This window comes from Rhinatrema bivittatum, chromosome 2, assembly GCF_901001135.1.
Source record: "Rhinatrema bivittatum chromosome 2, aRhiBiv1.1, whole genome shotgun sequence".
NCBI lineage: Eukaryota > Metazoa > Chordata > Amphibia > Gymnophiona > Rhinatrematidae > Rhinatrema > Rhinatrema bivittatum.
In genome coordinates, this window is record NC_042616.1 from 763,012,858 (window position 1) to 763,039,694 (window position 26,837).

The 26,837-nt window shown below is 45.0% G+C and overlaps 1 protein-coding gene and 1 long non-coding RNA gene across 3 annotated transcripts in view; both read right to left on the reverse strand.

The window, feature by feature from the left end:
* Positions 1–26,837, reverse strand: part of LOC115085687 (E3 ubiquitin-protein ligase TRIM39-like) — a 106,090-nt gene that overhangs the window by 36,563 nt on the left and 42,690 nt on the right. Inside the window, exon 1 of one of the 2 annotated variants that reach the window (XM_029591993.1) lies at positions 115–514. The exons of the other annotated variant lie outside the window; for it this stretch is intronic. Coding sequence (XP_029447853.1) covers positions 115–501 — 387 coding nt within the window. The 5' untranslated portion in view covers positions 502–514. Of the gene's footprint in view, positions 1–114; positions 515–26,837 lie in introns of those variants that run through there. 2 annotated transcript variants of the gene reach the window in all.
* On the reverse strand, positions 17,364–19,397 carry LOC115085690. Its single transcript, XR_003854931.1, has 3 exons — positions 18,364–19,397; positions 17,568–17,635; positions 17,364–17,455 (listed from the first exon to the last, which is right to left on the reverse strand). It is a non-coding gene; the product is annotated as an uncharacterized LOC115085690 (long non-coding RNA).

The window sequence follows — 26,837 nt, forward strand, 5'->3', positions numbered from 1 at the left end:
TGCTGACCTGTCCCCCTCAGGTAGCGACAACACCATCTCGGGCCAAGGGTCCACAGCTTACATCAGATCTGCAACACCTGGGACCACTGTAATAATAAAGATGCTGACACTCACCTTGTAATCCTGCACTGCCTCCTCTATGGGGACCACACTGTGAGATCTGTGCTCCTTTCCTTCCTTACAGATAAGACAGATCGCTTTCCAATCCTCTGTGCAGAACAATTTTAATTTCTCTTCATGCTTCTGGCACAGAGTTTCCTCTCCTTTTCTCTCTGACATCTTTTTCACCCTTTCTATCAGATTCCGCAGCTCCCAGTTAGGCCTGAGGTTCCTCTGCTGAGATGTTTCTCTGCACTTGGGACAGGGGAAGTTTGTATCTAAGCCCTCCCAGGCCCGAGTGATGCAGGAGCGGCAGAAGCTGTGGCCACAGTCTATGGTCACCGGGTCTATAAAATAATACAAGCGGATGGAACAAGAAGCTTCCTCCCACAGAGACTCCATGCTGCTCCCTGCAGCCACGCTCCTGAGAGAAGTGCAGACTCTACTTTTACTTTCATTTCTACTCTAGCAGCCTCCCAGAAAGGGAGGGTCTCTCTCTCTCTCTGGAGTGTGCTCTATTGAAAATTATTTTTCAAGCTGTGTTTCTGGTTTTACTACACCTAAAACTTCAGAAAAGCCAACTTGTTCCCCTTTCACCACTGTGTTTCACTGTATTTTTACATCGTGGAGAACTTTTGAGAGATAAACTCAATAAAGGCCTGTTTTGGTTCACCTACAGTTTTTCTTCTGTGGAACTGAGAACTTTTGGAAAGTTTGGAATAGAATTTAGAAGCAGTCAGACAAGTTATGAAAGTGGCTGGTTCTTTCTATTCGAAACGTATATCTATACACACACACACTGAGAAGGAGAACTGCTCTCAATTTCTGAATATAAATATCATGATCTGTGCTTCAGTAAAGCCGGTGAAATTCTTCTATGCATAAAACAAGCCTGGGATCTGGGGGCATTTGTATCTGATGATCTCAAGGAGGTGAAATAGGTGGATAAGATGATAAAAAAAACCCAGAAAGGTGCTTGGGTACCTAGGGAGAGGTGATAATGCCCCTGTATAAACCCCTAGTCCACATTTGAACGAGCCACTCCTGAATTCATACAAAACACATACATAAGCCCTCAAATAGCCACTCCTGAATTCATACAAAACACATACATAAGCCCTCAAACCAATCACTCCTGAATTCATACAAAACACATACATAAGCCCTCAATCCAGCCACTCCTGAATTAATACAAAAAAACATACATAAGCCCTCGATTCAGCCACTCCTGAATTAATACAAAACACATACATAAGCCCTCAAATAGCCACTCCTGAATTAATACAAAACACATACATAAGCCCTCAATCCAGCCACTCCTGAATTAATACAAAAAAACATACATAAGCCCTCGATCCAGCCACTCCTGAATTAATACAAAAAAACATACATAAGCCCTCGATTCAGCCACTCCTGAATTAAGACAAAATACATACATAAGCCCTCGAACCATCCACTCCTGAATTAAGACAAAACACATACATAAGCCCTCAATCCAGCCACTCCTGAATTCATACAAAACACATACATAAACCCTCGAACCATCCACTCCTGAATTAAGACAAAACATACATAAGCCCTCGAACCAGCCACTGCTGAATTAATACAAAACACATACATAAGCCCTCAATCCAGCCACTCCTGAATTCATACAAAACACATACATAAGGCCTCGATCCAGCCACTCCTCAATTAATACAAAATGCATACATAAGGCCTCGATCCAGCCACTCCTGAATTAATACAAAACGCATACATAAGCCCTCGATCCAGCCACTCCTGAATTAATACAAAACGCATACATAAGCCCTCGATCCACCCACTCCTGAATTAATAAAAAACACATACATAAGCCCTCGATCCAGCCACTCCTGAATTAATACAAAACACATACATAGACCCTCAATCCAGCCACTCCTGAATTAATAAAAAACACATACATAAGCCCTCGATCCAGCCACTCCTGAATTAATACAAAACAAATACATAAGGCCTCGATCCAGCCACTCCTCAATTAATACAAAATGCATACATAAGGCCTCGATCCAGCCACTCCTGAATTAATACAAAACGCATACATAAGCCCTCGATCCACCCACTCCTGAATTAATACAAAACGCATACATAAGCCCTCGATCCAGCCACTCCTGAATTAATACAAAACACGTATATAAGCCTCGAACCAGCCACTCCTGAATTAATACAAAACACATACATAAGCCCTCGATCCAGCCACTCCTGAATTAATAAAAAACACATACATAAGCCCTCAATCCAGCCACTCCTGAATTAATAAAAAACACATACATAAGGCCTCGAACCAGCCACTCCTGAATGTATTTATTTATTTATATATTAGCTTTTTTATACCGACATTCGTGGGTACATCATGCCGGTTTACATATAACTAAAGGAGGAAAATACCAAAAACAGGGAGGGGGAGGGGAGCAGCTAGGAAGTAAGGAGGATGGAGGAAAGGGTTGAAAGAAGGAATTAATATAGGAACAGTACCTGGCAGGGAACAAGGTACAGAGATGAGTGAACCATCTGATAAGTATTATATACAACATTCTAAAAATTATACACTCAAAAGGACTAAGTACAACATTGAAAATTATGCAATCAAAAAGGTAAGGGGTCTAGGGGGCAGGGGGAAGGGGAAAATATACAATGCTACAGAATTGTGCAATCAAATCACGGCACAGGGAAAAAGGGGGAGGGTAGGGAGGGGATGAGAGAAGGGGTAGGCACTATATACAATCATGCCAGATTATACAGTCAACAACATGGCAAGGCAAAGGGGGAGATGGGGGGGGGGGGGGGGGGGGGGGAGGAGAGACAGGAGGGGAAGGGTTAGGGGGAAAAGGACTAGGTAGGGTCCAAATCAGGATATGCCAGTTTAAAGAGCCATGTCTTAAGCCCTTTTTTGAATTTTCATGAACATGATTCTAATCGGAGGTTAAGTGGCAGGGTGTTCCAAAGGGTGCGGCCTGCGATGGAAAGGGCTCTTTGGTGGAGGTGAGATGTGCGATTCTGAGGGTGGGGGTGTAGAGGGTTCCTGTGAGTGCGGTTCTGGTGGGATGGTTGGAGGAGTGGAAGCGAAGCGCATCCTCAAGCCAGAAGCGGTTGTCATTGTGCAGGGAGTTGTGAATAATGGTGAGGGTTTTGTATCTGATGCGGGAGGAGACGGGTAGCCAATGGAGTTCCTTAAGAATGGGGGTGATGAGGTCGGTTTTGCGGGTATTAGGATTCTGGCCATAGCATTCTGCAACATTTGAAGGGCTCTAATAGTAGAATAGGGGAGGCCTAAAAGTAGAGAGTTGCAATAATCCATTTTTGAAAGTAATGTCGCTTGTAAGACTATACGGAAGTCTTGTGCATAGAGCAAGGGTTTAAGTTTTTTGAGGATGTGGAACTTGAAGAACTTTCCTTTATAATTGTATTAATGTGATTTTTGAAGTTTAGTTGGTTGTCTAGGGAGACACCAAGATCTCGTATGGAGTGGGGGAGTGAATTTGAGGGTAGGGTGAGGTCGCAAGCGGTGGGTGGCGTATGGTCTGGATGATTAGATATGAAGGCCAGCTCCAAACAACGGTATATAAAAGCACATAAATAAATAAATAAATAAAATATGATGAATTAAGACAAAGCACATACAGAAGCCCTTGAGCCAGCCCTTCCTGAATTAAGGCAAAACACATACATAAGACCTCGAACAGCCACTCCTGAATTAAGGCAAAACACATACATAAGCCCTCGAACCAGCCACTCCTGAATTAAGGCAAAACACATACATAAGCCCTCGAACCGGCCACTCCTGAATTAAGGCAAAACACATACATAAGCCCTCGAACCAGCCACTCCTGAATTAAGGCAAAACACATACATAAGCCCTCGAACCGGCCACTCCTGAATTAAGACAAAACACATACATAAGCCCTCGAACCAGCCACTCCTGAATTAAGGCAAAACACATACATAAGCCCTCGAACCGGCCACTCCTGAATTAAGGCAAAACACATACATAAGCCCTCGAACCAGCCACTCCTGAATTAAGACAAAACACATACATAAGCCCTCGAACCGGCCACTCCTGAATAAATATAAAACACATACATGAGCCCTCGATCCAGCCCTTCCTGAATTAATACAAAACACATACAGAAGACCTCAAACAGCCTCTCCTGAATTAAGGCAAAACACATACCTAAACCCTCGAACCGTCGCTTCTTAATTAAGGCAAAAGATATACATAAGCCCTCGAACCAGGCACTCCTGAAATAAGACAAAACACATGCAGAAGACCTCGAACAGCCACTCCTCTGAATTAAGGCAAAACACATAAATAAGCTCTCATTCCCTGTAGGTACCCGGATCATTCCAGACTGTGGGTTATCCCTTCCAGCAGATGGAGACAGAAAAAAACTTGAAGGGCACCCTCTCTTAACCTTTTGTGCCACCTGCATCCCTTTAGTTATTCTCTGTCTCCAGCAGATGGAGGTGGTGCAAAACCTGCAGTCTTGACCTGTTTTTAGGGTTAAGTCTAGTTTCCTTTAAAAAAAAAAAAAAGATAAAGAAGCAAAGGACTCTGAAAAAATAAATAAATATAAATGACATTAAGTCTCCCAGGGTGTGCCAGCGATCAGTTCCCCCCTGGTAGGAGGCTCAGAAGATGGCATAGGTTACCCTGCGGGCTCCTGCAAGGTAAGGCTCAGGGGAAGATACCTGTGGTCCAGTCCCTCTTCTCCCTTTTTGCTGCCCCCAGCCGATTACAGAAAAAAAAAAAAGTTAACAAAGTGACCTGCCGTTAGTTTTTGGGTATTCTGGATGTGCGATTCGAGTTGGGGCAGATTTCTTTTCGCGAACCGTGCTTCCCTCGCTCTCCTGCCATTTTTTTGTTCTGCTGTGATTTTTAAGCTCCCTCTTTTCTGCCATGATACTGCAGCCATCTTCTTGTACTGCCTGCACCTCAGGAGCCCAGGGCCGATACATTCCCCCTCAGTGCGGGAACGGCGGCCATCTTAGACTTTTAAGGAGGCAGAAGCCAGAGCTTTGGGAGCAATTGAGTTTCCTCCCGATTTGTCTCCAGTCCCTACCAATCCTGGGGATTATTTTCACCAGGACCATGATGCTGACCAGAACCAAGATGCTGATGAGGGTGAGACCAATCCCATGGTGGGGGAAGGGGCTGGTTCGAAACACTTTCACCCTAGACTTTGTGCTTCTGATGCACAAGGTGTTTTTGGCTTCTCAAACTGCTTCCCAGACTCAGCAAAGTGGTGCTTCACGATTGAGTCGGTCATCTGAGCCTCCAGATAAAATTCCTAAGCGCTCAGATACCCAGGAGGCACTTCAAGTCGTTAAATTGCGTGCTCCACCGGCGGCATGAGCAGACACAGTGGATGGTGGGGTTGCGCACATGCCAACCCCTTCCTTGCCCCTTCCCGGCAAAGGCTCTGAAGAGGATCTGATAAAACACTCCTCTCTGCATGGTGGTCCGCCTATTTCACAGGTAGGAGCTGGAGCCTCTTATTCCCTCTGTTTTATCCGAATTAAAGGTGGATCTCCCCCAAGTTTCATTACCACAAGGTTCTGTGGATCCTGTCTTAGCGGGGCTGCAGGCTTCAGCAAAAACCTTTCCCTTGCATCCTATGCTACACCAGTTGATGACTCAGGAGTGGGAAGTCCAAGATGCTGGTTTGAGGGTAGGAAGGGCTATGGATAAGCTTTACCCTTTGCCAGAGGACTCGGACTTTTTGCGGTCCCCTAAGGTGGATGCTTCTGTTTCCACGTCACAAAACAGACCACCATTCCCGTCGCGGGTGCGGTGGCCCTCAAGAATCTTCAGGATAGAAAACTTGAGGTTCTTTTTAAGCGGATCTTTAAAGTTTCAGCCCTGGGTATTTGCACAGCGGTGTGCAGTAGCCACATGCTGCGGGCGAGCCTCCGATGGGTACAACAGTTATTGACTTCAAGAGAGCTTCCTCCTGGAGAGTCAGAGCAAGCGGAGCGTTTGCAGGCGGCGGTGGCTTATGGGGTGGATGCGCTGTATGATCTCCTTCGTACATCCTCCCACACCATGTCCTCTGCTGTATCTGAATAGAGGCTCCTTTGGCTGTGTAACTGGTCGGCTGATGTTTCTTCTAAAACTCAGTTAGTTTTTACCATTTAAGGGAACGTTCCTCTTTGGGGAGGATCTAGAGCAATTGATGAAGTCTCTGAATGAAAACAGAGTTCACAAGCTCCCTGAGGACAGGCCAAGGCCTTCCAGGGGTTTTCCGTCAACATGATCTTGTTTTCGAGGACAACAGAGGTTTCACCAGGCTAGACCACAAGCCACAGAGGAGAGACAGCCGGCGCCGAGGACACAATTCTGGAATTCTTCCTTTCGAGGGCGCAGAACAACCCGCGACACAAGTGCAAACACGACCCTTGTCTCTAAGTCTGCCCAATGAGATCTGGCAGGCTCATCCCTCGCTACCTCGGTTGTGGGGACATTTGTCTGAATTCTACAAGGCATGGGTCAAAATTACTTCTGATCAGTGGATAAGCTTTACCCTTTAAGCATCATAGAACACGGCTACGCTTTGGAATTTGCTCGGCCATTTGAAGACTTCTTCATGATCTCCCCCTGCGGTGCAGGAGCCAAGGCTCAGGCCGTACGGCAGACCCTCGCTGGCTCCTGGCTCTCGGGGCTATTCAGCCAGTTCCCCAAGCGGAATGGAAGACAGGGCGTTACTCCATTTATTTCGTGGTCCCAAAAAAGGAGGGATCCTTCTGGCCTTTTATGGACATAAAGAAGGTGAACAAGGCTCTCAAGATACCACATTTCCGCATGGAGACCTTACGTTCCGTGATAGCTGCGGTTCACAAGGGCGAATTCCTAGCGTCCCTGGAACTGATGGAAGCATACTTACACATACCCATTCGTGAGAATCATCACAAATTGCTTTGCTTTATGATACTAGGTATGCATTTCCAGTTCTGCACACTGCCGTTCGGACTGGCTATAGCCCCTCGCCCATTCACCAAGGTTATGGTGGTTGTGGCAGCGGCCCTGGGGAATCAAGGCCTTCTAATTTATCCCTACCTAGACGTCTGGCTGATCAGGGCGAAGTCCAAGGTCCTCTGTAGAGAAGCTATCAGCAAGGTCGTCGGGCTCCTGGAATCGCTCGGCTGGCTGATCAATCAGGCCAAAAGCAATTTTGTATCTTCTCAAACGATAGACTTCCTGGGCGCCTGCTTTGATACCAACGTAGGGAGAGTTTTCCTCTCCCCGGACAGACAAAACAAGTTGATGGTGCAAGTTTGGCGCCTGCTGTCACTGCAGCCTCCCAAAGCCTGGGACTATTTACAGGTCCTCAGCTCCATGGCATCCACTCTGGAGGTAGTCCCCTGGGTCTTTGCTCATATGCGGCCATTACAACGTGCATTGCTTTCCCATTGGGACCTGAAGTCGGAGGAGTTCCAGTTTCCTTTACTGCTCACTGATCATGCCAGTTCCAGTCTTGGGTGGTGGATGTGCCCGCACAACCTGTCCCGAGGGGTGGACCTTGAAGTCCCGAAGTAGATAGTCGTGACCACAGATGCCAGTCTCTCCGGCTGGGGAGCTGTCAGTCAGTCCCACTCAGTCCAGGCCGCTGGTCCCCGGAGGAGTCCAGCTGGTCGATCAATTGTCTAGAAACCAAAGCAGTTCGACTGGCTTTGCAACACTTTCTCCCATGCCTTCGCAAACAGGCGGTCAGAGTTCTGTCCGACAATGCACCGATGGCAGCCTACATCAACTTTCAAGGGGGCACCAAGAGTCAAGCCGTAGCAGACGAGGTAGAGCAACTCATGGCCTGGACGGAAGAAAATTTGGCGCTGCTAGCAGCATCCCACATCGCCGGGAAAGACAACATACAGACAGATTTCCTGAGTCGGAAGTGCAAAGATGCAGGAGAGTGAGAACTCTCGGACCAGGCCATGAGTCTAATTTCCCGCAGATGGGGGACACCCCACATGGACTTGATGGTGATGTGAGACAATGCCAAGCCCCTCGGTTCTTCAGTTGCAGAAGAGATCACGGCACAGAAGGAGTCGATGCGCTGCTACTCCCCTGGCCAACCTCAGTTCTCCTGTACATGATTTCTCCTTGGCCACTCGAGGGCAAGGTTCTGTGCACGATAGATGTTCACCCAGGGACCGTGATTCTAGTGGCTCCGGAATGGCCCCAATGACCGTGGTTCATGGATCTGATCAATCTAGCGATGGATGGTCCCAAACAACTCGGACATCTTCCACATCTCCTTCATCAAGGCCCTATATTTTTCGACCAGGCAGATCGCTTTTGTCTAGCGGCCTAGCTTTTGAAAGCAGGAGATTAAGGAAGAAAGGGTACTCGGAGGCAGTCATTACTATGCTTCTGCAAGCCAAAAAAAGTCTACATCGCTCTCAAATGCTAGGATGTGGAGAGTTTCGAGACGTGGTGTCACGAACGAAGGATTCTTCCCAAGTCTTAAGCTTTTTTTTGAAGGCCGTGCAGTGTTCTAGGCGGAGATCTGGAGGTATAGAGTTCCATAAAGATGGGCCTGCTAGTTAGTGCCCGTTTTTTTGTAGATATGAGTTGGGTGGTTTTGTGGGTGGGGATGACTAAGGATCCTTCGTATGCGGTTCTGGAGGGTCTATTGGAGGTGCGGTATTGGAAGCTGTTATTTAGCCAGGTAGTGTTTTGATTGTTTAATGTTTTGTGAATAAGTGTGAGGCTCTTATAAAGGATTCTCGAAGAGATCTGGAGCCAATGAAGGTCCTTGAGGATTGGGGTGATGTGTTCAGATCTACGTGAGTTAGTTAGGATTCTAGCCGCAGCGTTTTGCAGCATTTGAAGGGGTCTGATTGCAGAAGCTGGGAGGCCTAAGAGAAGGGAATTGCAGTAATCGATCTTGCTGAACAGGGTCGCTTGGAGGACTGTTCGAAAGTCATTGTGGTGTAATAAAGGTCTTAATTTTTTCAGTACCTGTAATTTATAGAAACAGTCTTTGGTCGTTAATATGTTTTTGGAGACTGTGGTGGTTATCAAGTGTAAAGCCTAGATCCCTAACATGTTGGGAGAAAGTGAAGCGATGCACCAAGGGTGGTGGGATAAGGCGACGTGGGGAGATAAAAAGCAGCGTGATAAATAGAAATTTGATTTATCAGTAGTTTTAAAATATTCTTTTATTAGTATGATTTTACTATTATAACTGATGCTTTATGTTTCTTGATTTTATTGTTTTATGGTGGTTCTGTTTTTCCATTGTTAATACACAGAGTCTGGCTTCTTGGGGTTTTCATTTCAGTTTTGTCTAATTTGTACTCCTTTATTTTGTATTCTGTATTTGGTGAGGGTCTGTCTCTGCTCTGTGTGTGTGACCGTGATAAGAGATTCTGCTAGCATGTAGTGTCTGTATAGGGATCTATACAGTAGGTGGTGTATTGGTATTCTAGGACTCAGTGTAATATTTACCCTTGCTTATTCAAAGGTAGGGTTATTGTTGATTGAGTCCTTGGTGTTATTACTGTTATGTTACGATGGGATTACATAAGAACATAAAAAATTGCCATGCTGGGTCAGACCAAGGGTCCATCAAGCCCAGCATCCTGTTTCCAACAGAGGCCAAACCAGGCCACAAGAACCTGACAATTACCCAAACACCAAGAAGATTCTATGCTACCAATGCAATTAATCACTAACCAACCTCTTTCCCTTTTTAACAATACACCAACTTAAACATACAAGGGAATCCCTGTTTGGTGGTAGTCTTGTACGGAGGTTTTTCGATAAGGGTAACCGATTTGCAGTTATCCTTTCCTTAAACTCCGTCTATTATTCTTTTATTAAGTTCAAAATGTTTCTGAAAATAGTCTTTTTAATGTGCTTTTTTAATGAATTTTTCTTAAAATCCCTTCTCCCCTGCTGCTTTTCCGACCCACTGCAATTTTTATTTCATACTTATCAAGGTCGTCGCCTTTAATGGTATCTCATGGGTACGGAGCTGCATGTCCGACACGGGCCATGTTTCGGCACCATGTGCCTGCTTCAGGGACTATGGGAGAGTGTACTGTGTCCTGTACAGGGTTCACAGCATACAGTTAACTTTTCAAAACTTCTCCTGTCTGACGTGCGACGCCTTCTGTGTTTGCAGTGCAATGCAATGCAATTGCAATGCAATTAATAGCAGTGGCTATTCCCTAAGTAAACTTGACTAATAGCCGTTAATGGACCTCTCCTCCAAGAACTTATCCAAACCTTTTTTGAACCCAGCTACACTAACTGCACCAACCACATCCTCTGGCAACAAATTCCAGAGCTTTATTGTGCATTGAGTGAAAAAGAATTTTCTCCAATTAGTCTTAAATGTGTTACTTGCTAACTTCATTCGAAAGTGTAATTAACCGATTCACATCTACTCGTTCAAAACCTCTCATGATCTTAAAGACCTCTATCATATCCTCCCTCAGCTGTCTCTTCTCCAAGCTGAACAGCCTTAACCTCTTCAGCCTTTCCTCATACGGGAGCTGTTCCATCCCCTTTATCATTTTGGTTGCCCTTCTCTGTACCTTCTCCATCGTAACTATATCTTTTTTCAGATGCGGCGACCAGAACTGTACACAGTATTCAAGGTGCGGTCTCACCATGGAGCGATATAGAAGCATTAGGACATTTTCTGTTTTATTAACCATTCCCTTCCTAATAATTCCTAACTTTCTGTTTGCTTTTTTGACTGCTACAGCACACTGAGCCGACGATTTTAAAGTATTATCCACTATGATGCCTAGATCTTTTTCCTGGGTAGTAGCTCCTAATATGGAACCTAACATCATGTAACTACAGCAAGGGTTATTTTTCCCTATATGCAACACCTTGCACTTGTCCATATTAAACTTCATCTGCCATTTGGATGCCCAATCTTCCAGTCTTGCAAGGTCCTCCTGTAATGTATCACAATCCGCTTGTGATTTAACTACTCTGAATAATTTTGTATCATCCGCAGTATAGATTTTGAGTGTCTTTTTTGTGGGATTTTGTGTTAGTTCACAATGTGTCTGGCAGTGGAAGGTGTTTGTGCTGCTGTTACTGTGAGGTGACACCAGAATTTGAAAATATCTTTTAGTATGATGAGCTGTAAGGGAAACATCCAAGCTCCATTGTTTGGGGGAATTTCAGTGGTGCACAGAGTTACAGAACTGGAGGTGTAGGATGTATATTGACATTCTGTCCCTTCCTATATATTCCAGACTTCACTCTCCTAGCCATATAGAATTAGTTGAATGAGGCTATCAAATAATTTTATAGTAGTTTTACTAGAAGTGTGAAACTGGCCAGCTTTTTAAAATTACTCAGATGACCTTTTGGACTTTTTTATTAACACTTTTTTTTATAACCAATTTTAAAGCAGGATCCATGCTATAGAGGTGGGTGTGATGAAGAAATGTCATTTTGGCTCCCTCCCAAAAATTCTTCTGTCTAGAGATGTCACTGATTTTCTGTGACCTTAAGCATTAGTACAAGAAGGATTACAGGGAGGGGGAGGGGGATGCTGGAGAGACAAACAAATACATTGGCCCCTGGGTGCGAGCCATATGGGGCCGCAAGCGGTGGCAAAAAGGAGTGGAGATTTTGCGAGCTGCAAGCAGTGCCCAACCTGCTCACGACCCAGAAAACCACACAGTCAGCGGGCGTGATCGAGAATGAGGTAGGAGTCGAGGCTGAGACCAGGGGGTGGCGGCGCAATGGGGGGGGGGAGGGGGCGCAAGGGAGAAGGCTCGCCTAGGGCGCCTAATCCCCTTGCACCGGCCCTGCGGTTATGCCTCCCTTCCAGCAGATGGAGACAAACTTGAAGGGCACCCTCTCTTAACCTTTTGTGCCACCTGCATCCCTTCAGTATTTCTCTTTCTCCAGCAGATGGAGGTGATGCAAAACCTGCAGTCTTGACCTGTTTTTAGGACTGAGACTTGTTCCCTTAAAAAAAAAAAAAGACAAAGAAGCAATTGAATCTGACAACGAATAAAGCTTTTACAAAAAAAAACCCCAAAATACCCAGGACTTTGGAAAAAAATAAATAAATAAAAACGACATAAAGCCTCCCAGGGTGTGACAGCAATCCATTCCCCCCTGGTAGGAGGCTCAGGAGCTGGGGTAGTTTACCCTGCGGGTTCCTGCAAGGTAAAGCTCAGGGGAAGATACCCATGGTCCAGACCGTCTTCTCCCTTCTCGCTGCCCCCAGCCGATTATATATATAAAAAAAAAAGTTAACAGAGTAGCCTGCCATTAGTTTTTGGGTATTCTGGCCATGCGATTCGAGTCGGGGCATATATTTTTTTGCGAACCGCCCGTCCCTCACTCTCCTGCCGTTTCTTTTTTTCTGCCGTGATTTTTAAGCTCCCTCTTCGCTGACACGATGTCGCGGCCATCTTCTTGTACTGACTGTGGGGAGTCTGTTTCCAGACTCTCCCATGCAGGCTTATTCTCCCAGTGTCTCTCCAGCAGGGAGGGCAGTTCTTATCAAGGGACAGGCAGCTTGTTGCAGCCCCGAGGTGCCTTAAAATGATCTGCACCTCGTGAGCCCAGGGCCGATACATTCCCCCTCAGTGTGGGAACGGCCGCCATCTTAGAAACATTTAAAGAGGCAGAAGCCAGAGCTTTGGGAGCAAGAACATTTCCTCCTGATTTGTCTCCAGTCCCTACCAATCCTGGGGATTATTTTGACCAGGACCATGATACTGACCAGCACCAAGATGCTGATGAGGGTGAGCCCAATCCCATGGTGGGGGAAGGGGCTGGTTTGAACATTTTCATCCTAGACTTTGTGCTTCTGAGGCACAAGGCTTTTTTGGCTTCTCAAACTGCTTCCCAGACTCAAAGTGGTGCTTCACGATTGAGTCGGTCATCTGAGCCTCCAGATAAAATTCCTAAGCACTCAGATACCCAGGAGGCACTTCAAGTCGCTAAATTGCATGCTCCGCCAGCAGCAGGAGCAGACACAGTGGATGGTGGGGTTCCGGACACGCCAACCCCCTTCCTTGCCCCCTCCCGGCACAGGCTCCGAAGAGGATCTGATAAAACACTCCCCTCTGGATGGTGATGACCCGAAGGTGGTCCACCTATTTCACAGGGAGGAACTGGAGCCTCTTATTTCCTCTGTCTTATCCGAATTAGGGGTGGATCTCCCCCAAGTTTCATTACCACAAGGTTCTGTGGATCCTGTCTTAGCGAGGCTGCAGGCTCCAGCAAAAACCTTTACCTTGCATCCTATGCTACACCAGTTGATGACTCGGGAGTGGGAAGTCCAAGATGCTGGTTTGAGGGTAGGAAGGGCTATGGATAAGCTTTACCCCTTGCCAGAGGACTCATTGGACCTTTTGCAGTCCCCTAAGGTGGACGCTTCTGTGTCCGCGGTCACAAAGTGGACCACCATTCCCGTCACGGGGGCGGCGGCCCTCAAGGATCTTCAGGATAGAAAACTTGAGGTTCTTCTTAAGCGGATCTTTAAAGTTTCAGCCCTGGGTATTCGCGCGGAGGTGTGCAGTAGCTACATGCTGCGGGCGAGCCTCCGATGGGTACAACAATTATTGACTTCAAGAGAGCCTCTCCTCCTGGAGAGGCGGAACAAGCAGAGTGTTTGGAAGCGGCGATGGCTTAAGGAGCGGATGCGCTGTATGATCTCCTTCGTACATCCTCCCGCACCATGTCCTCTGCTGTATTTGCACAGAGGCTTCTTTGGCTGCGTAACTGGTCAGCTGAATTTTCTTCTAAAACTCATTTAGGCTATTTACCATTTATTTTTATTTATTTTATTTATTTGTAACTTTTGTATACTGATCTTCTTGTAAAGTATACAAATCAAACCGGTTTACAGTGGAACAAGATAACTTCGCATGAGAGCTTACATAGAACCCAAAACTTAGTATATGCTTTGCATAGATAACAATAAATAACAATACTATGCATAGATAATCATGGATAACAAAAAAGATAATATAGTTTACAATAAATAAACAATAAAGATAACAATAAATACAATATCTATTTTGCATGGCTAACAATAAATAGCAGGGGCAGAATGCACCAGAGAAGAACTAAATTGATTGATAGATGGGGCAAAAGGACCTGATAAGTGAGCTGCAAGAGGCATGGAAATAGGCTGGAGCGAAAGAGAGATATAGTTCAAAATGGACTGAAAGATGCAGAATTAACTTAATACAGTATATAATGCTTGATAGTTGCCATGGGACAAGCTACGATAGTTGGTATGGTTACCCTGTCGGTTCTGGAAACGCTGATTTGAACAACCACGTTTTGAGTTTTTTTTTTGAAGGAAATAGGGCACGAGTCTTGTCTGAGGTCCGGTGGGAGAGAGTTCCATTGTGTGGGGCCTGCCGTGGAAAGGGCTCTTTTGCTTAGGGTTGATTTTACTTGGGGGGGCGTATAGAGTGCCTTGATAGGCTGTTCTAATCGGTCTGACCGAAGTGTGGGGGCGCAGCTGGATGGTGAGATCAATAGAGGAAAGATTGTGTATGGATTTGTGCAAAATGGTCAGAGCTTTATAAAGTATTCTGTATTTTATCGGGAGCCAGTGGAGGTTGTGGAGGATGGGTGTGATGTGGTCACTCTTTTTTGAGTTAATTAGGATCCTGGCTGCTGAATTCTGTAACATCTGCAGGGGCTTGATGGTGTTGGCAGGAAGGCCAAGCAGCAGGGAGTTACAGTAGTCTATTTTTGTGAGGATGATTGATTGAAGAACCAACCGGAAGTCCTGAAAATGCAGAAGGGGTTTCATCTTTTTTATTACTTGTAATTTGAAGAAACCTTCCTTGGTCGTGTTGTTTATAAATCTTTTGAAGTTAAGCTGGTTGTCCAGGAGCACACCGAGATCTCTTACATGAGTCGCGGTTTTGGCGTTGTCGGGTGTAGTGGACGTCTAGTTGAAGAGGGAGTAGTTGTCCCCCTGGGAGATGATGAGGGTTTCCGTCTTGTCCTTGTTGATGACTAGGTTGAGACTGGAGAGGAGTGTGATGATTTCCTGGAAGCAACTGTTCCAAAGGTTAAGGGTTTTTTATTAAGTTAAGGGAAAGATCCTCTTTGGTGAGGATCTAGAGCAATTGATGAAGTCTCTGAATGAAAACAGAGTTCACAAGCTCCCTGAGGACAGGCTGAGGCCTTCCAGGGGCTTTCCGTCAACACGATCCCGTTTTCGAGGACAACAGAGGTTTCGCCAGGCTAGACCACAAGCCACAGGGCAGAGACAGCCGGCGCCAAGGATGCAATTCTGGAATTCTTCCTTTCGAGGGTGCAGAACAACCTGACCTTTGCCTCTAAGTCTGCCCAATGGGATCAGGCCTGTGTGTGTCTGTGACTGGCTGTGTGGGTTTCTGTGAGAAAGCATGCCTGTGCCTGTGTGCTTGTATTGATGTGTGTGAGGCTATTAAAGTTTTTATGCTCTCCTCCAATCCACAACAATCTCAGGATGAATAGAAATCTAAAGTTCCCAGGTATGGAGAGCGAGAGATTTTTTATTATCGTTGTGTTTAATTATTTGGATTTGATGCGTCTGTCATTTTGAAATATTTTATTAGTGTTTGGTAATTCTATTCATCATCTGTTATGAAATGTATAATTTTTTAGTATGGTTTTACCATTCTGATCGATTTATATTTCTTGATTGTATTGTTTTGAGGAATAGTGATGTTCTGCTTTTCCATTGTTGCACTGCATACAGAGTCTGCCTTGTCATGGTTTCCAGTTCAGGTTTTGTCTGCATATGTGTGTGTGTTAGTGTGTGTGAGAGACAGAGGAAGCATGTTTGTGTTGTGAGAGAGACACAGAGGAAGCTTGTGTGTGTGTTTCACAGACACACACACTTTCTCTATTTCTACTCCTTCAGCTGGCCACACCCCTTGTGAGTCCTGTACATTTTCTTCCCTTTTGGCCTCTGTAGCACCCCCTCAAGTATGCTGCCAAGGGAGAGGGGCTGCACAAGAAGAATAACCCCCACCTGCACCTCTGGGTATGATTATCAGAGTGGGGGGTTGCGGGTTACGTTAGCATCTCTGGGATAAATGATCCGAAGGCCCCGACCCATCTCTTCTAGGAGCCTCTGTGGTTCTCACCACCCCCTCTGGGAACAGTGTTCAGCACAAAAATCACCATTTTACTGTAAACATTAACTTCTTTTACTGTTAACAGGTACACAGAACACTGCAGAAATGATAAAGCAAACGAAGTGAAAATAATTAGTAATAGCACGCATCCATAAGCATATCAATCACAATTTGGCCAAATATTGTTCTGGTACATAAATCAACCTGCCCAGTAAACCAGGGCCATGAGCAACTTGAATTTTCAGTAGCAGCCTGAGGATTCTCCTGTTCAGACTGCCCTCTGGCAAACCTTATGGTTACCCAAGACCTTAAGGGTAAATGTCATACCAGTGCACAAAATAAATGTTATACGGTTACTGTCATTAGTCCCCAGTCCAAGGAGTGTACACCCACAAAAAAAGGAAAATCCCAAGAACGTTGGGCACGAGTATCAGTAAGAAAGTGGTTGTTATATCCTAATCAATGCAGGCTGTATAAGTTGAGAATGTGTTGGCACTCTCTGGAAACTCCAACACAGAGGAAACCAGCTGGTTCCCTGCCCTGATGCAGGGATTTAGAAAGTCTGGGCCGGCCTCTACTTGGTAGCAAACAGGAAGGGTTTATCTTGCAGCTCCCTGATGCAACTGTCTGGGGCCAAGAACGCCAAAGGAATCTCTGTACTGCTGCTGTGCAAATTAGGATTACTTAGCTGAACTTTATCCTGCAGGAGGGGGACGTCAGCTCTCAGCTCCTGGACTCTCCTTCTGCTGTGCTCTGTATCCTTGTAGCAATGGGTGGAGGGCAAGGAGGGATCCTAGCCCAAGCACAGCTCTCGCCTTCCTTCCCCTGCTGCTCTCTCTCCCCGACAGGGTTGCCAGGTTTTCATGAAAGAACAAGCACTTTTTTCCAAAAAAACAAGCCCAAAAAAAGCCCAAAACGCGTGAAATTGAAACACCAATGTCTGTGAGTCGCATAGATGACAAAGGAGCTTAGCTTTTTGCATGTTTCTCTGTTTTAGCATGTTGCAGAAGGTCTGCATGATGTGCACGAATGTCACACTTACAAAATCTGCACATAGCCTTACTCTCATTGTTGGCAACAGAGTGAATTCATGCTTTTAGTTCACATTCCTCTTCCCATGCTTAATAGTATCTTTTAGTTCCTTACTTTAGCTATAGTAGATCAAATCCATTTAGTAGCGTAGCAGCCAAGGACGGAAACAGTAGGTATGGACAGGCTTTCTTACAAAGGTGATCTGCTGCAGGAAGAAGAAATGAAAGAGAAAAAAAAGCAAAATTAGATGAAAGCAAAAGTGGTGTAGAACAAATTAAAAAAAATAGCATTACAAGTTTCCATGTCACATTTTTTACCTGTAGTCAGCAGGTATGGACAAGCTTTCTTTTAGTCAAAATAAGGATTTTTTTATAAAGGTGATCTGCTGCAGGGAGAAGAAATGAGAAAAAAAAAAAGATGAAATCAAGTGGAGTAGAACAAATTAAAAAACACCAGCCCCTCTCACTCATTCCCTCCTCTGAGCACATCCCTGGCCCCCACACACTCATTCCCCTCTCCCACCCCCTATAAACACATTTTCAATTCCCTCATGCTCATTCCCCCCTCCAAGCACATCCCTGGCCCCCCACACACTCATTCCCCTCTCCCACCCCCTACAAACACCTCTTCAGTTTCCTCATGCTCATTCCCCCCTCCAAGCACATCCCTGGCCCCCCCACACACATTCCCTCTCCCACCCCCTACAAACATGACTTCAATTCCCTCATGCTCATTCCCCCCTCCAAGCACATCCCTGGCCCCCCCACATACTCATTCCCCTCTCCCACCCCCTATAAACACATTTTCAATTCCCTCATGCTCATTCCCCCCTCCAAGCACATCCCTGGACTCTGGCCCTCATACATTCATTCCCTTCTCCCATCCCCTACAAACACCTCTTCAGTTTCCTCATGCTCATTCCACCCTCCTAGCACATCTTTGGACCTTGGCTCTCACACACTCATTCCCCTCTCCCATCCCCTACAAACACGTCTTCAATTCCCTCATGCTCATTCCCCCCTCCAAGCACCTTCCTACCCCCTCAGAGCACATCTGTGGCCCCCACATTCCCATTCCCCCCTCCCAACATACTAATTCCTCCCCTCCTGATACCTGGCTGTAGCTGCACAGTCAGAAAATTCCTTCTCTGTTGCTTGCTGGCAGCTGCAAAGTCGTGCTGGCCTTCCAGGTCTGCCCACGTGCGAGGCTTGTGCATGCCATGCTGGGTTTGCCCCACAGCTGGTGTGAAGGTTCGCAGCTCTGGTTGGCTTACTGCTGCAATAATTTAGGGTGCGCCTGCTATGGACAGGCTTCATTGCAGCAGCAGCCAATCAGAGCACAAGTCCTGCCCAACAAGCCCAACAAACCGCGACTGGCAGAAAAAATAGCCCAATTAAAAGCAGCCCGCAAATCGGAGAAAAACCCGCGAATGACTAGGAAAAGAAGCCCAATCTCGCGGTAAATAAGCGAGGATGGCAACACTGCTCCCCGATCTCCCACGCAGCCTCGTGCCTTTCTTAGCTTGCTCTGCACTGATTGGTCTGACGGTCTCTCCTCTCTCTGGGTAGTAAGCTGGCTCCCCATTGGCTCATTGTAGTAACTGAACCCCCCTGTGGCTCTTGTAATCCGATAAAGGCTGCTTTTTGCAACAGCACAAGTCTCATGCTGGATCTAAACTGAAACAGTTTTATTATGACCTCTCTCTGCTCCACAGGGAAAAACAACAGTGCCCAGTTGTCCCCTTGCTGCAATTCTGAGATACAGTTGTCACCAGTCCAGTTATTCTCTGTTGTCCTTTTATTTTTCTTGTCCCTGGGTTACACCATACCTCTCTGCCCAGGTAAGGTCTGGGAGGCAGGGACCCAAATCACAGTCTGGCCACACATCCCTCACAGTGTTTTCCCACCCTCATAAGGCAAACAATATCCTCTATACTCTGTCAACTGTAATTTCAGTGGTGTTGTCTGCATCATCACCTGTCCTTTACCTATGATTTATGTTGGTAAAACCATTAGGAAAATTCAAACAAGAATCTTTCCTAGCGTGCAGCAGATGGACTCAGGACCAATGGGTATAGTGTACTCCTGATAGCAGTTGGAGACGGATCAGATTTCAATCTGACGTCAGCCCTAGTACATATCCCCCTACAGCAGTGGCATAGCCAGAATTGATTTTTTGGGTGGGCACAAGGTTAACATGGGTGGGCTGTAGGCATGCAGGTCTACTAGTTGTTTTCTTACTGATAAATAATGCCATATACTGCACCCTAGAATGGCTTTCTAAGTAGTTTGCAACAGCCATTATGTGTCACGTATGAAACTTTAAAATAATTTACTTCAATTATTTCAAGAATAGAAAACAATCAGATCCAATCATGTAATAAAACAAAAATTAATGTATTCTTTCATGAACCATCTTTGCAGAAACCCAGAAATCTTCATAAATACAATAAAATATAATTAATCATCAGAACAGGTGCAGCGCAATCCACTGCTGCAGGGCAATTCACATTACAACTAACATGAAAACAATTTTCAAATTCTGGTGTCATCTCAGCAAAAAACAACCCTCCACTACTATTTTGTGAAGTAACAAACTCTTACAAAGAAAGAGGCATCTAGAATCTTGCCATACAGTCACAGCACTGACTCTCAGGATTCAAAAAGCAACCTTATGAAAAAGCAGCAATGCAAATACTACACCAGGCCCTAGAACATTAATCCATCACCTACTGGAATAACAGAACAAGATGGACTACTACTACAGAGAAACTATATGCTAGAAATACTCATTTCTGTCACAAACAGGCAAAACTGAGACCGACCCTTACCTAATATAGAAATAAGAGACTATAAATTAGAAACAGAAACATGCAGATAAAGCCAAAATAGAAAGCCTGAGAAACTAAAATGTCTGAACAGTGGAATACTTAAGAAAGAGCAAAATACAAAAATATAAGAATGCACATTCCCAAAGATGACATATTTAAATTGCTCAACCAAAACCCCTAGATCGATAGCCAATTTGTGTTGAGATGGGGATGAATTAACTGCAAGTAATAACTCATAAATACCCCTCACTGACTAACGAACTGACTCCCCCCCAAAGATGCGACATGACCACCCGACTGACTCTCACTCTATTTACTCTCCCTACCCCCCACCCTTTGTGGGTATACTTCTCTTCTTCCCCTCCCCATTATTACTTTCCCCTGCTAATTATTCTGACTGCTTTGATTAACTCACTTGTTAAAACTAACATGTACATATGTATATAATTCTCATATTATCTTCTCCTGCCCTTGTTAACCCTCTCCCTGTTAAAAAAAAAATGTTATTATTGTAAAGCTTGTTGCTAAGTTATGTTACATTGTGAACCGAGGTGATGTTTTGCAAACGTGCCTCGGTATATAAGAAACCCTTAAATAAAATAAAATAAAATAAAAAATGAGAACCACCATGTCGGGGAATGAATTTCGCCCTTGAGGAAGGACGAGAGCGTCCGAAACATTGTACAGTGTTGGGCACGGAGAAGCAATGTGGGGAGTCTACACATTGCTAATTACCATCGGACAAGAAAGCTTCGGGCTGGAGAAATAAATATTCAACAATATCACTGACATTAAGATAAGTGAATGTCATTATACATTAATATTGTTGGCAAGAATGTGAGAAGATTTCATTTTAATACACATGAGCACTTGAGCACAAGCAAAGAAAAAATATTATATGGACTGACCGATGATTATAAATAAGGCAGTGAATGAAGGTACATGTTACCACACAATGATGCCTATTATGAAGGTCATATAGTGGATGCGCCATTAAGTTGGATATAATTGAGTGAGGGGGTATTTATGAGTTATTACTTATATTTAAATTGCTAACATCTCAAAATATATATATATATATATATTTTTTTTTTACCTTTGTTGTCTGATCTTTGTATTTTTTTAATCAGTTGGACCTGGTCTCTTTTTCCCATTTTTTCCCTTGTCGCTCATTTCCTAATTCCTCTTCAGTGTCTCTTCTACTACTGTCTTCTTCCCTTACACACACACACACACACACACACACACACACACACATACATGCTTTCTCTCACAGACTCCCTCACACACTCAAGCTCTCACTCTCGTATGCTCTCCTCCCCCCCCCAGCTCACATTCTCTGCAGACATACATACAAGCTCTCACTTTCTCACACCTCCCCAGGCTTATATTCTTATGCACACACAGAAGCACATCCAGGCACCCATTCTCATCCACACACACAAACCCATACTCCCATTCTCACCCAGACATACACATATTCAAGCTCCCATTCTCACCCATATATACACACATTTAAGGTCCCATTCTCACCCATACATACACACATTTAAGGTCCCATTCTCACCTACACATACATACATTTAAGGTCCCATTCTCACCCACATATTCAAGCTTCCATTCTCACCCCCCCACACAAACCCAGACTCCCATTCTCACCCACACACACAAACCCAGACTCCCATTCTCACCCACACACACAAACCCAGGCTCCCATTCTCACCCATATATACACACATTCAAGCTTCCATCCTTACCCACATATTCAAGCTTCCATTCTCACCCACACACATTCAAAACTCCATTCTCACTCCCATACACACCCAGGCTCTGATTTTCACCCACACACACAAACCCAGACTCCGATTTTCACCCACACACACAAACCCAGGCTCCCATTCTCACCCATATATATATATACACATTCAAGCTTCCATCCTCACCCACACATTCAAGCTTCCATCCTCACCCAGATATTCAACTTCCATTCTCACCCACAAATTCAAGCTTCCATTCTCACCCACACACATTCAAGACTCCATTCTCACTCCCATACACACCTAGGCTCCGATTTTCACCCACACACACACCAAGGCTCCCATTCTCATTCACACATGCACATTCAAGCCTTGCAAAGTTTCCGCTTCCTCCCCTCAGAGCAGGAAGATCAGCTGGCCTCTCCTGCTGCCATCGGCCTCCTGAAGTAGCAAGAAGCGCTGAATAGAACAGGCGCATAATAATAAAATAACATGCGGCAGTAATAGGCGCTCAATACAACAGGCGCACAATACATATAACATGCGGCAGCAATATGCACAATATGTGCTCAGAAATAGGCGGCCATGACACCGCTCAATAATATGCACTCAGCGATATGCAGTTAGCAATACATGCCCTCTGGCGTGCAATAGACTCTCAGCTATAAGCGGTTAGCGACACACGCTCAATGGCCTTCAAGATGCTCACAATAATATGCAGGAAGGAATACATGCGTAATGGTACTCAATATGCTCACAGTAAGATGCGGGTAACGATACACGCTTAATGGCCAACCATATGTTCACAGTAAGAGGCGGTAAGCAATACACTCCTAATGGCATTCAATAGGCTCACAGTAATATGCGGTTAGCAATACACGCTTAATGGCATACAATATGCACACAGTAATATGCGGTTAGCAATACACGCGTAATGGCATTCAATATGCACACAGTAATATGCGGTTAGCAATACACGCTTAATGGCATTCAATATGCACACAGTAATATGCGGTTAGCAATACACGCTGAATGGCATTCAATATGCACACAGTAATATGCGGTCAGCAATACACGCTGAATGGCATTCAATATGCACACAGTAATATGCGGTCAGCAATACACGCTTAATGGCATTCAATATGTACACAGTAATATGCGGTCAGCAATATACACTTAATGGCATTCAATATGCACACAGTAATATGCGGTCAGCAATACCCGCTTAATGGCATTCAATATGCACACAGTAATATGCGGTTAGCAATACCCGCTTAATGGCATTCATTATGCACACAGTAATATGCGGTTCTCAATACACGCTCAATGGCATTCAATATGCACACAGTAATATGCGGTTAGCAATACACGCTTAACGGCCTTCAATATGCTCACAGTAAGATGCGGTCAGCAATACACGCTCAATGGTCTGCAATATAGTCACAGCAATAGGCGGTCAGCAATATACGCGCAATGGCATTCAATAGGCTGCCAGCAGTAAGTAGTTAGCAATATACGCTTAATGGCATTCAATAGGCTTTCAGCAATAAGCATTTAGCAATAGACGCTCAATAGCAGTCAATAGGCGTTCAGCAATAAGCGGTTAGCAATATTCGCTCAATGGCATTCACTAGGCGTTCAGCAATAAGCATTTAGCAATATACGCTCCATGGCAGTCAATAGGCTTTCAGCAATAAGCATTTAGCAATAGACGCTCAATAGCAGTCAATAGGCTTTCAGCAATAAGCGGTCAGCAATATACGCTCAATGGCATTCAGTAGGCATTCAGCAATAAGCAGTTAGCAATATACGCCTAATGGCATTCAATAGGCTTTCAGTAATAAGCAGGTAGCAATATACGCTCAATGGCCTGCAATAGGCTCTCAGCGGTATGCGGCTAGCGATATATGCTCAATGGCATTCAATAGGCGCTTAGCCATATGCGGGTAATAATCCACGCTCAGTGGCAGCCAATATGCATTCACAGAAACAAGGCAATATACGCACAAGGAGGAAGAGAGCCGCGCCTATTACGGGCGCGGAATACCTGAACAAGGCCCCAAAATGGCGTCCTCCACGGCGTGCCACGCCGCCGATCCTCTGTGCTTCGGAGACCCGTAAGAAGAGATGTACGCCTTACCAGATCTTCGGCGCTTCCCAGCTGGAACTTGGGCTGTGGGGGGAGGGACCACCTCACAGCCGCGGTTGAGGATATGCACCCGCTGCCCCGTCCACGCCGGGACCGAGGCGCCTCGAAGCCTCACCCGAACCTCGCCCGGGGGCTGTGTCCCTGCCGCGCTTCGGCCGGACCGAGGACTTGCACGTCTGGGGGACCACGGAAATCACCCCAGGAAGCTCAACTGGGGGAGGGACCGTAGGGTATCTCCGCAGGAGCGCGGGGCTCAATAGTTGTGTAGAAGGGAAAAAGTAGAATCTAGAATGATAAGAAAAGAGAAAAATTAAAGTAGTCTTGGAAAGCACACTCAACTAGCGTGCAGGCACTCCAAACTGCTTTGGAGATGGAAATTACTGAGTTGCTACGCTTCCTGTGGGGATGTATATACCCCGTGCTGACGTCAGATCCGTCTCCAACTGCTAGCATGCGGATACTATCCCATTCGTTCTGAGTCCATCTGGCTACACGCCAGGAAATAGTTATTTTGGAGATTTTATCCTTAAAGAAGATAGCTAAATCTTGGCTTAAATTTTTGGTTACGGTTGTGTTGGAGTTGCAGTTATCGGCAATGAGGTTGTTTACAATGTTGAATAAAGATTTGGATTTGTTAGTGGAGTTTATTATTTTTTTGCCGTAGTAGTCACATTTTGTGTTTTGGATTGATTTTTTGTAGGCAGCTAGTTGTGAGCGGTATCTCTGATGTGAAACAGGCAGTTTGCTTTCTAGCCATTCTTTTTCAATTTTCCTGAGGGCTGTTTTCATGTTTTTTAGAGTGGTGTTGAACCAAGGGTTTTGATGTTCTCTTTTATTCTTTAGTCGTTTGACTTTCTCTGGGTTAATGTTGTTAGCGGTTTTTTCCATGATTAGAGACCAGGATTGGATAGCGTTTATGTTTGATAAATCTAGATTTGCTAGTTGAAGTCCCAGCTCATGAAGGAGAAGATCAGTTTGAAATGGAGGACGGTATTTGAAGAATTTTTGTTTGTCATTGTTTTTTGTTGGGTTGTTGTAGTTCATTTGAGTCTTGCAAAGTAAGAGATGGTGAACAGACCAGGGAACTGGATTATATGAGATGGAAGTATCTGAGAAAAAACTATTGGTGAAAATCAGGTCCAGTGTGTGACCTGCTTTGTGTGTGGGGTTGAAGGGTGAAATTTAAGCTTGATAGCATATCTAGTAGGTTTCGCAGTTTGGAGAGCTGGGGTTGGCATCTGTATGGAGGTTGAAGTCGCCAAGGATGATAGATAGTTTTTTCATGTTGATGTTTGTGATAAGAAATTCAAGGAGCGGAGAGATGTTGCTATCTAGAAGTTTGGGTGGGCAATATACAAGGCAAATTTGCAGATGTTGAGAGTTGAAAAGAGCTATTTCATATTGTTTTGGGAGGTTATGTGGGATCATTTTCATTGAAAGGTGTTTTTTTTATAAGAAGTAGTAGACCTCCTCCTCTTTTGTAATTGCGGGGAATTGAAAAGGTATCATAGTCATTGTTATCAAGTTGGTTCAGAAGTACTTCTGAACCAACTCGGTGTTTTTAAGCCAGGATTCTGTTATGGCAATGAAATCAAGGTTTTTTTCTTGTAATATGTCGGAAATTAACATGTGTTTTTTAGATAAAGATTGAGCGTTGATGAGGAGGAAGGTGAGGCAAAGTAAGTTTTTGTTATTTTTCATTAGGGGGATGTTTATTAGGTGTTTGGTGTCTGTTTAGTAGATGAGGGTTAGTAGAAGTCACCATCTTTGTAGTGGTTGTGCAAGGGTTGAGTGAGATCCGAGTGAAGAGTACTAGAAGTTGAATGAGGCTGAAAGAGGTCCGAGTGATGAATGCTGGAAGTTGAATGAGGTCCGAATGAAGAATGTTGGAAGTTGAATGAGGTTGAATGAGGTCCGGGTGGTGAATGTTGGAAGTTGAATGAGGTTGAATGAGGTACGAGTGAGGAGTACTAGAAGTTGAATGAGGTTGAAAGAAGTCCAAGTGAAGAGTACTAGAAGTTGAATGAGGCTGAATGAGGTCCGAGTGATGAATGCTGGAGATTGAATGAGGTCCGAGTGATGAATGCTGGAAGTTGAATGAGGTTGAATGAGGTCCGAGTGATGAATGCTGGAAGTTGAATGAGGTTGAAAGAGGTCTGAGTGAAGAGTACTAGAAGTTGAATGAGGCTGAAAGAGGTCCGAGTGATGAATGCTGGAGATTGAATGAGGTCCGAGTGATGAATGCTGGAAGTTGAATGAGGTTGAATGAGGTCCGAATGATGAATGCTGGAAGTTGAATGAGGTTGAAAGAGGTATGAGTGATGAGTACTAGAAGTTGAATGAGGCTGAAAGAGGTCCGAGTGATGAATGCTGGAGATTGAATGAGGTTGAATGAGGTCCGAGTGATGAATGCTGGAAGTTGAATGAGGTTGAAAGAGGTCTGAGTGAAGAGTACTAGAAGTTGAATGAGGCTGAAAGAGGTCCGAGTGATGAGTGCTGAGGGTTGATTGAAAAGATCTGTATGAGAAGGTTGTATAGGTCCAGAATCTTGTCCTGGGCCTGGGTCACACGGCGGGCGATGCCATGGGATATCGCTTAGATTTAAAGTTCTTCCCGCTGCCCTCAGATTGGCAGTGAGCTTTAGGGGGCGTATTTCCACTCACCGCGATGTTTTTCAGTTCACTCCTTTCTTGTATTATTTTCTTTAGATCTCCGAATAAAAATGTTTTGTTTTTTTTTGGGTTACCTCAGCGCGGCTCCCTTATCAATAGAGTGTGAGCGGGCTCTTACCCTGTCTGGAATCGATCGAGCTCCGGCAAATGGAAGTGGTGACTGAGGGTTGAGATCGGGA